The following is a 15,748-nucleotide window of genomic DNA, read 5'->3' as shown; positions in this document are numbered from 1 at the left end:
ACTGCCCTTCAGCTGTGTTTTAAAATCTGTTCCTGGTTTTCTAAACACCACGTGGGTATAAATATTCATCAGAGGCTAGGCTAGGGCCTCTGGCAGGCCTGGGGAACCTGGGAGCAGAGAAACAGAAATCATGGAACGTGTGTAGAGGCTTTTCACCTTCATTCTGGGGTAAGATTGGATCCTAGCAACAGTGAAGAGGCTGCATGTTCTCGAGAATATATTTGCGTAAACACAGCTTAATTGAAAAGTCTTTAAGGAAATCATAACATATTGGAACAGCATAATTAGTAAGGAAGGGTTCCCTTAATTAAAAAAGAAAAAAGCATAGTTTACTGAAGTCAGTTTTGTATAACTGCTTATAGGATATTTTTATTTAATTTGAAGCCTAGCAATAGTTTAAACTTTCGTTAAAGTAGCATGTAAAAGAGACTAACTTTTCTATTCTCTTGGATACATTATTAAAATTCTTGGAGGCTTTAATATAATAAGTTATGTTCTGAAAGCATTTTCTCTGGATTCTGTGCAGAAGCTCGCATCTATTATTTTAGTGAAAAAATTTTGAGAGGGAATCAAATCTGTTCCTAGTCTACTCACAGCATGCCTTCATGACCAAAGTGTACTCAAAAGCATAGTCTATTTGAAAATTTAAAGTAAAGTCTTCTAAAAGTACATCTCAGAGCTGGGGTCCTCCAACTTCATTATACAACTGAACCACATAGGTCGCTTCTTACAAATGCAGCTTCTTAAGCTTCGGTCTTGGGGATTCTGATTCAGTGGGTCTGGCAACCTGTATTTCTAGGAGGCCTCCAGGCCCTTCTGATGCAGGTGGCCCATGTCACCAGAATGCCACCCCAGACACCTGTTCTGTCCGTCCTCTTCCTACAAATACCCTCAGGAAAATCAAGTGCTTTTGTAATGAATTTTCATGGGCCTTGACAACCTTATACATAATTTATGAGTTTTTCTAAAAGCCATAGGACCCACATGCATTCTTGGGTACGTGCCACACAGATACACTTCTGAACAGAATTCTTAGTCCCTAACCAGCCAGAAAGAATTCTATAGGTCAGCTCTGAAATGCAATCTCATTTATTTCTGAGGCAGAATCTTTTTTTCCTTCAAGGTCGATCTCTTGGGTCAATCTCCTTTTGTCAAATCTTGTCTCCCCGTATCACTCCAAGCAGCAAATTAATGATCCCTCTCTTTGCTACCATTGCATCTTGTGTTCTGCATGGCTATGTGCCCCCCACTCCCTCCCCGTGTTAAACAGATGTCTGGAGATAAGGTATAGTGTTATTTATCTTTGAAACTACAGTACCTGACACATACTCAACAGAAGTTTTGTTGAATGATTCATGTCTTGGGGTTAATGTACTCTCTAATCCCCTCACTCCTATTTCACAAGACATGACCACAAGACTGTGTCATCCCAAAGCAGCAGAACTTCTACAATATCTACCTTAATGATGATAGCAGTATTAATGACAATAACAATAGTTTCTAAAAATCGACCCAGTTATTTTTACATCTGGCACTCTTCTAAGCACTGCATATGAATTATTTTAATTTAATTCTCATGAAAACCTTAGGTATCCCCATTTGCACATGAGGAAAATGAAGCACAGAGAAGTTAGGTAGTTTGCCACAGGGATATGGGCACTTAGTGGGAGAGTGGAGCTTCTGACCCTAACAGTGTGACTCTAGAGCCTGGGTTCACAATGCCCCTTTGCCTAGCTTTGCCCGACTGCCTGTCTGGCCCTCCCCTGTGTGCATGAGACTGTTGTGAATCCATTCCAGAGGAATAGCAAGGGCCTAAGTCAGTTGGTTACTGACCTTATTCCAGAAATTTGGTTCATGGGTCCTCTGTGGAAAACTTGGGTAAGTAAAGTTAAAATGTTTCTTTACTGCCTGGTGCTCAAGACCTTTAATATTATTAGTGCATTTTGTCCACCTCAAAGGGGACCTTAGTATATATACACTGTTTCCCAAACTTATGTAACTAGAGAGAATCCCCCCACCACCCTCCACCATAAAACTCTTAACTTCCTTTAAAAAAACAACAACAGAAACTCAACTTCTTGAAGAACTAGTTTTTGTTGTTAATGTTGGGGAGAATGCTAGCTAGTGCTCCTGTGGGATTCCCAAGAAATTTCTCAGGTCCTAAAAATTTGGGTAATACTTTTGACCCTTTCTTAGTTAGCTTGAGTGTCTTTAGTGCTTAAGTACTTCAGTAGAGTCTTTAGTAACTACATACATTTACCTGGGATAGTTACAGATCTGCTGTCACCGTCTAATTGCTAATAGTGCTCTTTTCAAAGGTACCCCATTTAGAGGATAAGCTCTATGATTGCCCTAATCATAGCACTTATATCCACCGCCCCTCTCTCCCCCATTAAATAAAGACCTGTATTTCACACTCACTTCCTTCTCATCACTCGTTGAAGGACTGTCATTGCTATTGCATGGGTGGGAACAAAGATAATATAGCCAGGTGCCTCTAGCAACTCATCACTTTATGTTGGAGTCATGCATGGAATTATGGACACTTCCAGTTTATAGTCTCTCATCAATCAAAGTTGTATTTTTTAAGAACTGCAAGCCTTTAATACTTACTGCTCAGTACCTATTCATAGTTACCTTTATCAATGCACAGAAAAAAACCAGGCTCTGAAAGGGTACCAAAATTCTAAGAACAGTGTTGCCTCCTGGAAGCAGGGGTTGGGGTCAGAACTATACAGTGGGTGGTAAGGCTGAAACAGAGACTTTTCGCTTTATATATTTACATTCTGCCCTTTGAATAACATATGCATATTTTTGTATTTTAAACTATATTTTAAAATGTTTTAAAACTGCTCTGGAAAAACAGAAATGGAATCCATTTCCTCCTCAGGGAGATGTGGTCTCTGGCTTTTCTTTTCTTTTATTTCACTTGACTTAGTTGAATATTATTGTCTTCCTATACCTTCAAGAGGAAGCTGCTTTCTTCAGCTTGTGTAGTATAATGAATTCTTTTTTTAAAATTGATTTTAGAGAGAATAAGAGAAAAACTTCGATTGGTTGTTTCACTTTGTTATGCATTCATTGGTTGCTTTTTGTATGTGCCCTAACTGGGGATCAAACCCACAGCCTGGAGTATTAGGACAACACTCTAACCAACAGAGCTACCCATCCAGGGCAATATAATGAAATTCTTAAGAGAAAAGCTTGCAGTTGGACATATCAGAGTTCAAGTTCATCTCTTCTACTTAATGACTTATGGCCTTGAGAAATAACTTAATTTCTCAGGGCATCAGTTACCTTATATATAAAATGAGGATAATAATAACTTCTCTGTTGGGATGATTATGAAGCTCCAATAAGATAACTACAAATTCTGGGCAATTCTGGGGATAATGTAGTAAAAGTTCAAAATATGTTATCTAGCCATGGGGTCTCCTGACTGAAAATCTCCCATTCTGACTTTGGGTAGCCACAGAATTCATGTCTATTCTTGTAACCTCTGTCCTAATATTTCCCAGACTCACATTCCCTGGGGTCCAACAATACCACTTCATATCACCCATTTTTTTCCAATCCTGGTATTAGTGAACCTGGAGGCAGCAGGGATTTCTTGTGAGAGCTTATGCGAGGGGTCCTCAAACTTTTTAAAAAGGGGGCCAGTTCACTGTCCCTCAGACTGTTGGAGGGCCGGACTATAGTTTAAAAAAAAACTATGAACAAATTCCTATGCGCACTGAGGGCCCGGGACGAGTAGGCTGCTAAGCAGGACAGGCAGCGGCACCCGGCGGGCTGGATAAATGTCCTCGGCAGGCCGCATGTGGCCCGCGGGCCATAGTTTGAGGACCCCTGGTTATGCCATGCAGAAAGCAACCAAAGCATCATAAGATTTCTGGAGCACTGGCAGAAAAGGAGCAGAGATGGGGTCTGTTATGAAGGCAAAGGAGCTGAGACTCAGAAAGTGACAATTTTTAATTTCAAATCATTCCAAAACTAAGCCATGGGAATAAGAGACACAAAGTCATGAAGAAATTCTAGAATTAAAGCAACAAAATTAGTCTGAGATTACACAGGGAGAGGCTTCATAGTGTTTTCCTTAGGGCATAATTTCTCTTGTCCACAAATTTGAAAAATAAGGAATAAACAGAGAAATGATTTGAAAGAAGGCAGTGTGTGCAAATATTTGGTGTGAGTCCCTGATCCTCCATTGCAAGTGATAGTAAGTAAGGGAGCAAAACCCATGTGCGTTGGCCATGAGCCTAGCACATTGCTGGATGCTTTCAGATTTGCACCTCATTAAATCTCACTTAAGTTGAAATGATGCTCCACTTAGCAGATGAGAAAACTGAGAAAGAAATTAAATTGCACCCAAGTTTACAACCCAGGACTCCGGACCTTAAGCCTTGTATTTCCATCCTCGCTGTTCTCACTTGGCTTCCTGCCCTGCATTTGGGTTCCTGGGAGGCTTCAGAAACGCTGGGCGAGATAATGTGACTAGAGTGATCTTGTCGGCTGCTGTGAATTTTCACTTCAACTTTATCTTTGGCTCATTTCCTTTACATCTTGCTTCTATTGCGCAGTTTTGCATGGATGTTGACACTGTTTCTCCTCCTGTCTTTTTTGTAGTAGCCTTTAGTTCTGTTCTCCTAATTTTCTTTTTCTTTTTTTTTATTTTTCTAATTTTCTCTAGACAAAATAACCTTACACTACCTATCACAGTCCCTGTACTACTGACTCTGTTACTAACAAGAGATTCAACACCTTTAAAAAAGGGAAATTCCCTGATAGTTTTAATATGTATTAGATTTTTTTAATGTCATCATGGAAGAGGAAATACAGCTCCTTGAAAACTGAACTAACTGAACTGTGTGAGGTCTCTGTTTTCACACAGCCATCTGGCATTTTGCATTTCCCAACTCCATATTACTTCCAGAAGGAGTTGAATAATTTTGACCAAATGTGATTCAGTACAAAAGACCATCAGGATGTGTTTGAAGTTGACTGTGTTGAGTTCTTTTATTTATTTATTTTTTTATTGATTGATTTGATAGGAAGGGAGAGAGCAAGAGAGAAACATTGATTTGTTGTTCCACTTATTTATGCATTCATTGGTTGTTTCTTGTATGTGCCCTGACTGGGGATTGAACCTACAACCTTGACATATCAGGACAATGTTCTAACCAACTGAGCTACCAAGCCAGGGACTAATTTGTTGAGTTCTTTAAACAGATCTGTGAAGATTCTGTGCCAGGCATTGTGTGAAACATGTCATATATGGTCCATGCCTATTTATCTTTGGAACAATTCCAAGAGGTGGGGATCATTGTTCTCATATTAGAGATGGGGAAACAGAGTCTCAGTGATATTTCTGAGCAGTATGGCAGTATGAGGAACCATTAGATACAGAATATTTGGACTTTTATAAGTAAATTCTTCTTTTCCAGGGACCTGGGGGAATTAGTTGCCACAGGAATGTGTACTAGAAGACAAGCTTATACTGTACTTGTTTTTCTTTAAAGTTAATATGTGTTAAGGGGTATGTTTTTAAGAAGGTAAACTCATGACTCTTATACAATAAAAAATGTGCATGTCAAGGGTATTACTTGCCTCATTAATTAATGATGAATCAGTCAACTCTTATAGTAGGTTCAAAGGAGAAGTCCAATTGCAACACAGACAAACAAGAAAAGGAGAAATCAGTTGCCCCTCTGCCGGGGTTCTTGTTCCAGCATTAAGAAGGGTTCAGCAATCTGGAGAAAGGTTGTGTGTAACTTAAGTAAGAGTCCAGAGACGAAAGATAATTTTGAAAGGCATTGGGGGTCAGAGGAGCCTGGCTGAAGAAAACAAGGTGTTTTTCGTCTCAGGATCCCTTGCTTTTTATTAACACAAATTGTCCTAAGACAAGGTGGAGATATACACTTCAAAAGGTAGGGTTTGTACAGAAGCATTGTCAGATTGGGCAATAGCCTATAGCTGTTCAGGTGTTTGGCCAGTAGGAGGCAATAACATGTAGATTAAGATGCCCTGAGCTGTCTGGCAGCAAACAATCAATTTAATGCATCCTTTTCAGGTTTGGGGAAATGCCTTTAGCCATTCCCAACAGGCAATAACATATGTGACTCAACCCTTGTTGAGTCCCCAAGTTCCATCAACCTTTTGATGAAATTCATGCAATTATGACATGTTGGAACTGGCTTCTGGCACCCCTCCACTAGACATGTGTGTCTCTATGGACAAGAGGCATTTGCAATACTCTCAGTTTTCTGCAACTCAAAGTTGTCAAATAACTAAATAAAGAACAATAAAAAGACTCTGGAAGGGGGTGCATTACAAGTTCTAATATCCCATTGAAAAGCCACCCAGTGATATTTTTTTCTTTATTGACCCATTTTAAAGCCACCACTTTTCCCTTATATTTGTAATTTTTTTAAAAATAGTTTTTATTGATTTCAAAGAAAAAGGGAGAGGGAGAGAGAGATAGAAACACCAATGATGAGAGAGAATCATTGACTGGCTACCTCCTGCATGCCCCACACTGAGGATCAAGCCTGCAACCTGAGTATGTGCTCTGACCAGGAATCGAACCGTGACCCCTAGTTCAGTGGTCGGCAAACTGCAGCTCGCGAGCCACATGCGGCTTTTGGCCCCTTGAGTGTGGTTCTTCCACAAAATACCACGGCCTGGGCGAGTCTATTTTGAAGAAGTGGCGTTAGAAGAAGTTTAAGTTTAAAAAATTTGGCTCTCAAAAGAAATTTCAATCATTGTACTGTTGATATTTGGCTCTGTTGACTAATGAGTTTGCTGACCACTGTCCTAGTTCATAGGTCAACACTCGACCACTGAGCCACGCCAGCCGGGCTATATTTGTCTTTTTCATTATGTTGCCTTTTTAAATGAGCATGTACTTTTTGGAAGTGGTAGGTAACACACAGAGTGAATGACAGAACTTGTCACTGTAATGATGCATACCATTGGTTTTTAACCATTGGGGTCAGGAAAATTCATACACACCAAAATGTGTGTTCAATATCAGGTTAAGGATCCCAGATGTATTAATTATTTCAAGACTATGTTATTTTGTGTTAGGGCCTCATCTGTGTGACCTAAGGCCAGTTTTGGGGTTAAGGTGCCTGGCACCTGTCTTTTCTCTCTGGCTAAGATTGCCTCCAGCTGGCTGCCTTGGTCAGAGATCTGACCCTTCTGGGGCAGCCCCCTCACAGTTGGAATCTCTGCTGCTTATGCTGACTGTGGTCCTCCACCCCAACCCCTGCACTCTCTTTCCCTTTTTGTTTGCTGTTTTTTCTCTATCCTGTTGAATTTCCACTTTGGTATTTGTTGGTGTGGAGGCTCTCCAGCCATTCCAACTATCCCTTACTTCCCTGGAGCATTTCCAAACCCCAATGTAGGCAGGTCAACTCTCAGCCTGTTGACTTCTTGTGACAGTGTTTATGGTTGCTTATGGCCACTTGCTGCTCCCCAAACTGTCTTTTTTGTTCAGCCCCATTTAGATTTGGAGTTACTCAGAGGCAAGAGAAATAAGATTTTATATATCTGTTTAAAGAACTTTTATTAACGGACTACAACAGCCAGACATGCTCTCTAACTTGTTTTCTTTTTCATCCTTTCTAATGCTGGGCCTACTTGATCAAATTTTAATGAGGCAAGAATTAGCAGTGGCATAAATGTGCATCTGTCGTCACTATTTAAAAGCTCCAGGTATAACAAGTTTGATGGGTGATGAAATTATGTATTTGCTGGTGAGGTTGTAAAGAAGTGACTTGAGTGCTTCACTGTATTAGCAATTTCTGAGTTGGGGTAATGTTATGGGGAATTTTTGTTAATTTCATAAAACTAATTTTTCATTAGTTAATGCTGTAAAAAAATGTGTTTTTTTTTTTAACCTTCTGAGAACTTGTAAAATATATACAGGGGTCAGTATATTTTTACCATTAATGTTTATCTCAAGATTTATAACTGTTGATGTTGAAGCCAGGATTCCCTGAATGTCAATTTGCTTTTCAGCAAACATTGCTAAAATGGACTATTTGATTAAGCCAAGAAAGGAGCTACCAAGGATGGGGGGAGGGGCAGTAAGATAAGTAGGTGCAAAATAGCATTTACAATTGTTTCTGTAAAATACTCTTCAGTAGTTTTAACATAGTAATAATCCTTTGTTTACTTTTAACATATGGCTTCATTTTTCATTAGTCAACAATGTACATGTATATTTTAAAACACAAGTGAATTCATCCTAATAGGTAAAACCTTGAATCAATACTTCCAGCACTTTTTCCTTGAGAACATCTATCCACATCTTGGTCGTGTCCCAAGACATACCTTTGGTCCATCCCTCTGTTACATGCTTAATCATAGATCCAATCAGAAGTAGAGGTTTCCTCTACTGTATTTCCGTCAGAACCACTGAGTATTTGAATTGTTGTCCTCTGCTGTTTTCTCAGGTTGCATAACAAATCTTCCCTCTTGAAGAGAGCTGATTGATGACTATAAGAGAAACCACCCTCTGGAGTTCTCTTAAGGGGAAGGAAACCACATTGTTAGCTAGATAAAACAAATATCTGTTTCATTACCCTTTAAAGCAAACAAACAAAAACTCCCACGTATATATTTAAAACTCTAATTTTGCAGCTCAGCATGTTTTCATGGAGAAGTATTTAAGTATAGTGAAGAGGGGAGACATGGGTTCTGCTTCTTTCAGAAGCGCCATGTACTAGGCACCCTTTTAGGCCCCGGGATGACACAGTGAGCAAGACACAGTCTCTGCTCTCAAAAAGCTTAGATTCTGCCCTGGCCAGTTTTGCTCAGTGGTTAGAGTGTTGGCCCACAGACCAAAGAGCCATGGGCTTCTCAGTCAAGGGCACATATCTCAGTTGTGGGTTCGATCCCCAGCCCCCGGCAAGAGGCAACCAGTCAATGATGTGTATCTCTCATGTTGATGTTTCTCCCTTCCACTCTCTCTAAAAATCAATGGAAAAATAACCCTGGGTGAGGATTTAAAAAAATACTTAAATTCTGGTAAGGAGAGGCAGACATTAAAAATTTAGGCAAATGAGAATTTCAGGAACAAGAAAGTGTGATGGTTAGCAAATAATTTAAAAGGAGCATCATTTTCTAATTTACATTTTTAAAAACCCTGGCTACTTTGTAGGAAGAGATTGGAAAGGGGCATAAACTAGACCAGTGGTCAGCAAACTCATTAGTCAACAGGGCCAATATCAACAGTACAACGATTGAAATTTCTTTTGAGAGCCAAATTTTTTAAACTTCTTCTAACGCCACTTCTTCAAAACAGACTCGCCCAGGCTGTGGTATTTTGTGGAAGAGCCACACTCAAGGGGCCAAAGAGCCGCATGTGGCTCGCAAGCCGCGGTTTGCCGACCACTGAACTATACTAATCTGTGTGGAGATGGTGGGAAGTGGATAGAATTTAGAGAATCAAGGCAGGTAGCATAGAAAGAACTTGATAATGGACTGGGTAAGGGAACGGATGTATGGTGGGTGACTCACAGGACTCTGACTTGAGCAAATGGGTGGAAGGGATGCTATTAATTAGGATGGTAATAGAGTGGAGGAGTACTTTGGGGGCAGGAGGAAACCAAGGATTCAGTTTGGGACATGGTACATTTGAGATGCCTGCCAAATAGCCAAGGAAAAGAAAAACCTTGAATGCATTTGCAAAATTAATTCGGAAAAGAGGTCAGGGCTGAGTTATGACTGTGGGTGTCATTGGCACATGGAAGCATCTGAAGCCACGGGAGTGGATGAGGTCACACAGGAGTGAGGGTAGAGCGAAGCAGAAAAACGGTCCAGGACTAGCCCTGAGATACACCAGGCCTTTACAGGACCTGGTAGAGGATGTGGAACTGACAAATGAGCCTGAGCAGGAATGGCTAAAGGTGGTTAATTTTCTAGGAAAAGAAAATCACATTTCATGATCACAGACCACACAATCCTGGCCAAGAACTCCCAGCCGCAACCCCCAGTTGGCTCCAAAGAAGCCTCCACTAACGGGAGAAAATAAATGAGCTGCAGGCGCGTCTTCCCTGCAAAGGGGGAGAAAGAGCTTCGTTCTCGTTTTGAAAGATGACTGCAGAACAAAACCGAGTGTGAAGCTACTGCTGTGTTTCTAGAGCAGGGTTTGCAGTTCCCGAGATGAGCGTGAGAGCCACAGAGGTCAACTTTTCCGTCCTGGTTCAGATGTGGTTACCAGGAAGTGAGGACCCATCTTGCTTAACTGGCAGTAGCCTTGCCTTTTATGCTTTCTCTTGTGGGAAGTGAAAGTGCTGCACCACAGAGTTTCTGTTTGGTCTCTGTGTTTGAAATTAAATGGGATATTCAGATTTGATAAGAAAAGTAGCCTAGACGAGGGGCAGACTTGCAGTCCAGCCTTGGAAAAAGGAGCACAGAGGAATCCAGAACCACACTCCGCCAGCCTCAGTTATTTCACTGTGTATGACAGTACTCCATCTCGTAGGCATTACAGTGAATCCCAGATGGGATGTTTGCGACTGTGCTGTGTTTGAATAGGTTAAAAGCAGAATAACCTTTCAACTTTATATAAAACTGGAGGCCTGGTGCACGAAATTCGTGCATGGAGGGGATGTTGTCCCTCAGCCCAGCCCCACCTTCTCCAATCTGGGACTCCTTGAGGGATGTCCAACCGCCCGTTTAGGCCCGGTGGGATTGGGCCTAAACGGGAGGTTGGACAGCCCTCTCACAATCCAGGACTGCTGGATCCCAACTGCTTACTTGCCTCTGCCTGATTGCTCCTAACTGCTTCTGCCTGCCAGCCTGATCACCCCCTAACCACTCCCCTGCCAGCCTGATCAGTGCCTAACTGCTCCCCTGCTGGCCCGATAGTCCCTAACTGCCCTCCCTGCAGGCCTGGTACCCCCCAACTGCCCTCCCCTGCAGGCCTGGTCCCCCAACTGCCCTCCCCTGCTGTCCTGGTTCCCCCCAAATGCCCTCCTCTGCTGGCCTGGTCACCCCTAACTGCCCTCCCTGCTGGCCTGATCGCCCCCAACTGCCCTCCCCTGCAGGCCTGGTCCCCCCCAACTGTCCTCCCCTGCAGGCCTGGGTTCCCCTGCAACTGCCCTCCCTTGCTGGCCTGGTCACCCCCAACTGCCCTCCTCAGCTGGCCTGGTCACCCCTAACTGCCCACAACTGCCCTCCCCTGCAGGCCATCTTGTGGTGGCCATCTTGTGTCCACATGGGGGCAACCATCTTTGACCACATGGGGGTGGCCATCTTGTGTCTTGGAGTGATGGTCAATTTGCATATTACTCTTTCATTAGATAGGATAAATTCCTGAAATCCTAAGTTACTTACTGTGTATTTGAAAATTTGGGGGTATCCCTTTCTGTATAAATCAGGTTTATTTACTTGTTGAGGTCCATATCATAAGTTCAATAATGGAAGATAGTCCCTGGTCTTAAGATGGTAATATTAACTCCTAAGCAAAGTATTGACGACATAGCTGAAGTTATAAAATACTTGAATTGACCCTAACCGGTTTGGCTCAGTGGCTAGAGCGTCGGCCTGGGGACTGAGGAGTCCCAGGTTCGATTCTGGTCAAGGGCATATACCTTGGTTGCGGGCACATCCCCAGTGGGGGGTGTGCAGGAGGCAGCTGATCGGTGTCTCTCTCTCATCGATGTTTCTAACTCTCTATCCCTCTCCCTTCCTCTCTGTGAAAAATCAATAAAATATATTTAAAAAATCAATAAAATATATTTAAAATACTTGAATTGCCGCGCTGGCCAGCATGGCTCAGTTGGTTGGGTGTCATCCCGTGCACTGAAAGACTGCTGATTCCATTTCCATTTCGTTAGCTATCAGTTCTTAGGTGTGAGTTAACCCATATGCTCTTTTGCAAAACCATTGAAGCATAGGAATAGAAATGAACTACTTGCTTAAATGATGAAAGCATTAAAAAGCTTGGAAACCTTCACAAAGTTGCCTGTTTCTCATGCTTTTTCACTTTCCTTTTCTTTCTCAAAATATATTTCATTTCTTCTTCTGCAGTTTCAGTTCAGTTTTCAGAAGTTTAAATATCAACATTTGTTTGAGGGTACTAGTTCTAATCCAGTCAAGCTGCTCTTTCACAGTGTATGGCCCTGCATATTTAGGAATGATGTTCTGGTCGCAGGGAGCCACTTTGCAGCTGCCTGTACTATATACCATGAGCTACTTTGGCCCAAATTTCAAATCCAACATGGCAGTTCCACATTGAGGGAGTCATTCCTGATATGTGCTCCCAGCCTGGATTCTCGAGCAGCAGTTTTCTAATGTTGCTGGCCTGTCCAAACTAGAAATAATTGTATATCATTGATGCCCGGACTCATTCTTCATAATCTGTCTTTTTAAGCCTTTTATCTTTCATTACTGGATGAGTGCTTTCCAACACCCAAACCTAGACCTTACACGGGTATATGTGGAGAGAACAGCTGCTCCTGGACCCAAAGGTGGAGCAGAGACACTGAGTTCTACAGCTCTGACGACCAAGGCAGAGGGAGAAAACACAGCTGTAGTGGAGCCGCATGCACAGAGGGGGGATGGGGGGGGGTGAGGATGGGAACTGGAGAAAAACTGAACTTGGTTTGAAATAAACATTGATTGAGCATTGGCTGTATCTTTGAGCATTGGCTGTAAACATTCACTGATTGGCTGTAAGCTAGGAAGATCACTAGTGTCTCATTAATATTTAACACATACAACTATTATAATATGTACCTTAAACCTCAGTCAAATTAAGTTATGATAATTTGAGAGGTAAACTCTAAGCCTCAGCTTTTTCAGAGTAAATTGTTCATGTAGCACATATTATTGGCTCATACAGTATGGTTATTTTCTGAAAACATATAAAGGTGTAAAGGGAGAAGTGGCCGTTCATCAGAAATAGCAAGTGACAATAAGCTCTCCAATGAATTTTTTTTCCAATACTCAGCTTCTGGGAGTTGAAATTCAGGGTGGTTAGGATGGCCAAACTGGTAGGTATTGACCAGTGTCTTGGGAAATTTGACTTTTTACAAGTGGATTGTAAAGCTGGGCTCTCCTTTGGATTTGTTTCCATGATTTTGCCATTTTACTCAATATCATAGCTTTGTCATCTGTCCCTCTTACATTTAAATGAGTTTCTTTAAATTATCCTTGGTAACTGTTTCCCAGAGGACACTTGTGGAGTTGATTTTATATTTTTTGATGTCTTTCTTATCAAATTAAGCTAGAGAAAAATTGCACAAAACCTTACTCCCTCCTGAGACATACTCTTTTTATAATTAGAAAATGTTATTTTTAAGAAAGTTGAACCCTTTAACTTCTAAGCAAAGTATTGACGAGATAGCAGAAGGTATAAAATACTTGAATTGCCACCCTAGCCAGTGTGGCTCAGTTGGTTGGGTATCATCCCATGCACCAAAAGATTGCTGATTCCATTCCCAGTTAGGGCACCTGCCCAGGTTCCAGGGTCTATACCAGGTGGGGCCTGTAGGAAGCAGCTGATCAATGTTACCCTATCACATTGATGCTTCTCTCTCTCCCTCTCCCTGCCTCACCCTCTAAAAATCAATATTTAAAAAATACTTGAATTGCCAAAGACTTTAAATATTATGCACAACAGATTAGAACAAAATGCCCAGAAATGTAGGGAATTTTTTTTTTAGCTCTTTTCTAAACAGAAACTAATATTAGTAGATGGGAGGCATATCATACATATAGTGGGAAAATGAGAAGGAAAATGCACCATAGTATTTGTTTTTCATTTGCTCTGTCACTGATACTGATCTGTTATTCCCCACTCTTTGTTTTTAGTGGCCACAGATGTCTTTAATTCCAAAAACCTGGCCGTTCAGGCACAGAAGAAGATCTTGGGTAAAATGGTATCCAAATCCATCGCTACCACCTTAATCGATGACACGAGCAGCGAAGTGCTAGATGAGCTGTACCGGGTGACCAGGGAGTACACCCAGAACAAGAAGGAGGCCGAGAAGATCATCAAAAACCTCATCAAAACAGTCCTCAAGTTGGCCATTCTATACAGAAATAATCAGTTCAATCAAGATGAGCTCGCGCTGATGGAGAAATTTAAGAAGAAAGTTCATCAGCTTGCTATGACCGTGGTCAGTTTCCATCAGGTGGACTACACCTTTGACCGGAACGTGCTGTCCAGGCTGCTGAACGAATGCAGAGAGTTGCTGCACCAGATCATTCAGCGCCACCTCACCGCAAAGTCACACGGACGGATTAATAATGTCTTTGATCACTTTTCAGATTGTGATTTTCTGGCTGCCTTGTATAATCCCTTTGGGAATTTTAAACCCCACTTAAAAAAACTTTGTGATGGTGTCAACAAAATGTTGGATGAAGAGAACATATGAGCATGTGAATTAAGATGGTGACTGCTCCTGATTTATCTGAAGATGGAGCACTATTGATTTATGAAGGAAAGAAGTGTTTTTTGAAGAGTAAACATATTTCAGAAAGACTTTGCCCAATCCAAGTGTCAAACATTGATGATAATGTTTTGTGAAGCTCGTTTTATTTGAAGAAAAGCATATTGCCAAAAGTTGTTAAATGCTTCTAAGGGTTAACAGAACCTGGGAAAGATGTGTTATGCAAACGCAAATATCGAGTTATACAGAGAAAAATATGTATGGCTCCAAACCTCAAGACATCTTTTTTAGGACAGTTGTTGTGTTGGCGGCACATTGGATATTTCTAACATGTACAGAGTTATGTGTTTTGATTCACTTTTATTCCTTACTATGTATATATACCTCTTTTAAAAAGCCAAGAACTTTCCCTTGCTGTCATTTCTCCATTTGAAACCATTCCATTTTTAACTCTACCTTTGTTGAAGATTTTTTGCTAAATATTTTTGTCATTGACATTCAAGAAATGTCTTTATTAAGACATTAAAGAATTAAGGTAGTCAAATTGGAACCCTCAGAGAAATAGAAAACTGCTTCTCTATTGTAGAAAATAACTGTATTTGAGGTTATTAATAATGTCTAATATCAGATATGCTTCTGTAGGCGAGTCCTGCTTTTTAGTACCAACCGTGACACTTCCCCAAAGATGATAATTCCCCAGAACTGAACGGCATGCCATTGCCTTGAAATGCTTTTTGAGGGCTTAACTTTCATGTTACCTTGAAAATGTGCTGATGGCATCTCCATTTTTAATATTCATTTCAAATGTAAGAGACAAAGAAAAATCTAGATTGTCCTTGATATTAGGGCAATAAAAAGGACGTGGTATTAAGAAAATTAAAACAATCTTTCTTTTAGAGATGAGCCCATCAAAATAATTTAGGGGAATGAGAGGCAAAAGGGAAGAAAGGATGTTACTACAGAACATGAGAATGAAAATGAATGCATTTCAATGTTTAGTAAGGTTTGGTAGGTAAATAAAGAATGCCACTTTTTTATTTAACTGAAAAGGTTTTTGCTATTTTTTTATTTGCTATTGTGATGAGTAAACCAGAGTATTTGCATTTTGAGCAGTTTGTATGTTGTTTCTATATATTTTATGTGGGTGAATGATAAAGTAAACATTTGTTTATTTTGTAAAAAAGGAAGAAAACCTGTGGGCCAACAGTATCACCTGGGAAATAACAGCCACCAGCACTAAACATTTGCATTGTCATCATGTCTGTGATTTAGTGTACTCCTGCCTTGAATTTGACTGCCTCCTAGAATAGTGACATTCAAATAATAGTTCTCCAGGAAAGGGC

At 40.9% G+C, this 15,748-nt stretch overlaps 1 protein-coding gene across 2 annotated transcripts in view; it reads left to right on the top strand.

The window, feature by feature from the left end:
* The window catches only part of TNFAIP8 (TNF alpha induced protein 8), a 117,855-nt gene extending 102,342 nt beyond the window's left edge, over nucleotides 1-15,513 (top strand). Inside the window, exon 2 of one of the 2 annotated variants that reach the window (XM_080680121.1) lies at nucleotides 13,825-15,513. In XM_080680121.1, coding sequence (XP_080536247.1) covers nucleotides 13,825-14,390 — 566 coding nt within the window. In that variant the 3' untranslated portion in view covers nucleotides 14,391-15,513. The remainder of the gene's footprint in view (nucleotides 1-13,824) is intronic. The other variant, XM_080680122.1, reaches the window with a different exon arrangement.
* The last annotated feature ends 235 nt before the right edge of the window (nucleotides 15,514-15,748 follow it).

The sequence above is a fragment of the Plecotus auritus genome, assembly GCF_963455305.1.
Source record: "Plecotus auritus genome assembly, chromosome: 7".
Lineage (NCBI taxonomy): Eukaryota > Metazoa > Chordata > Mammalia > Chiroptera > Vespertilionidae > Plecotus > Plecotus auritus.
Note: the sequence above shows the minus strand (reverse complement) of the source record. Positions and strands in the feature narration are given on the sequence as shown.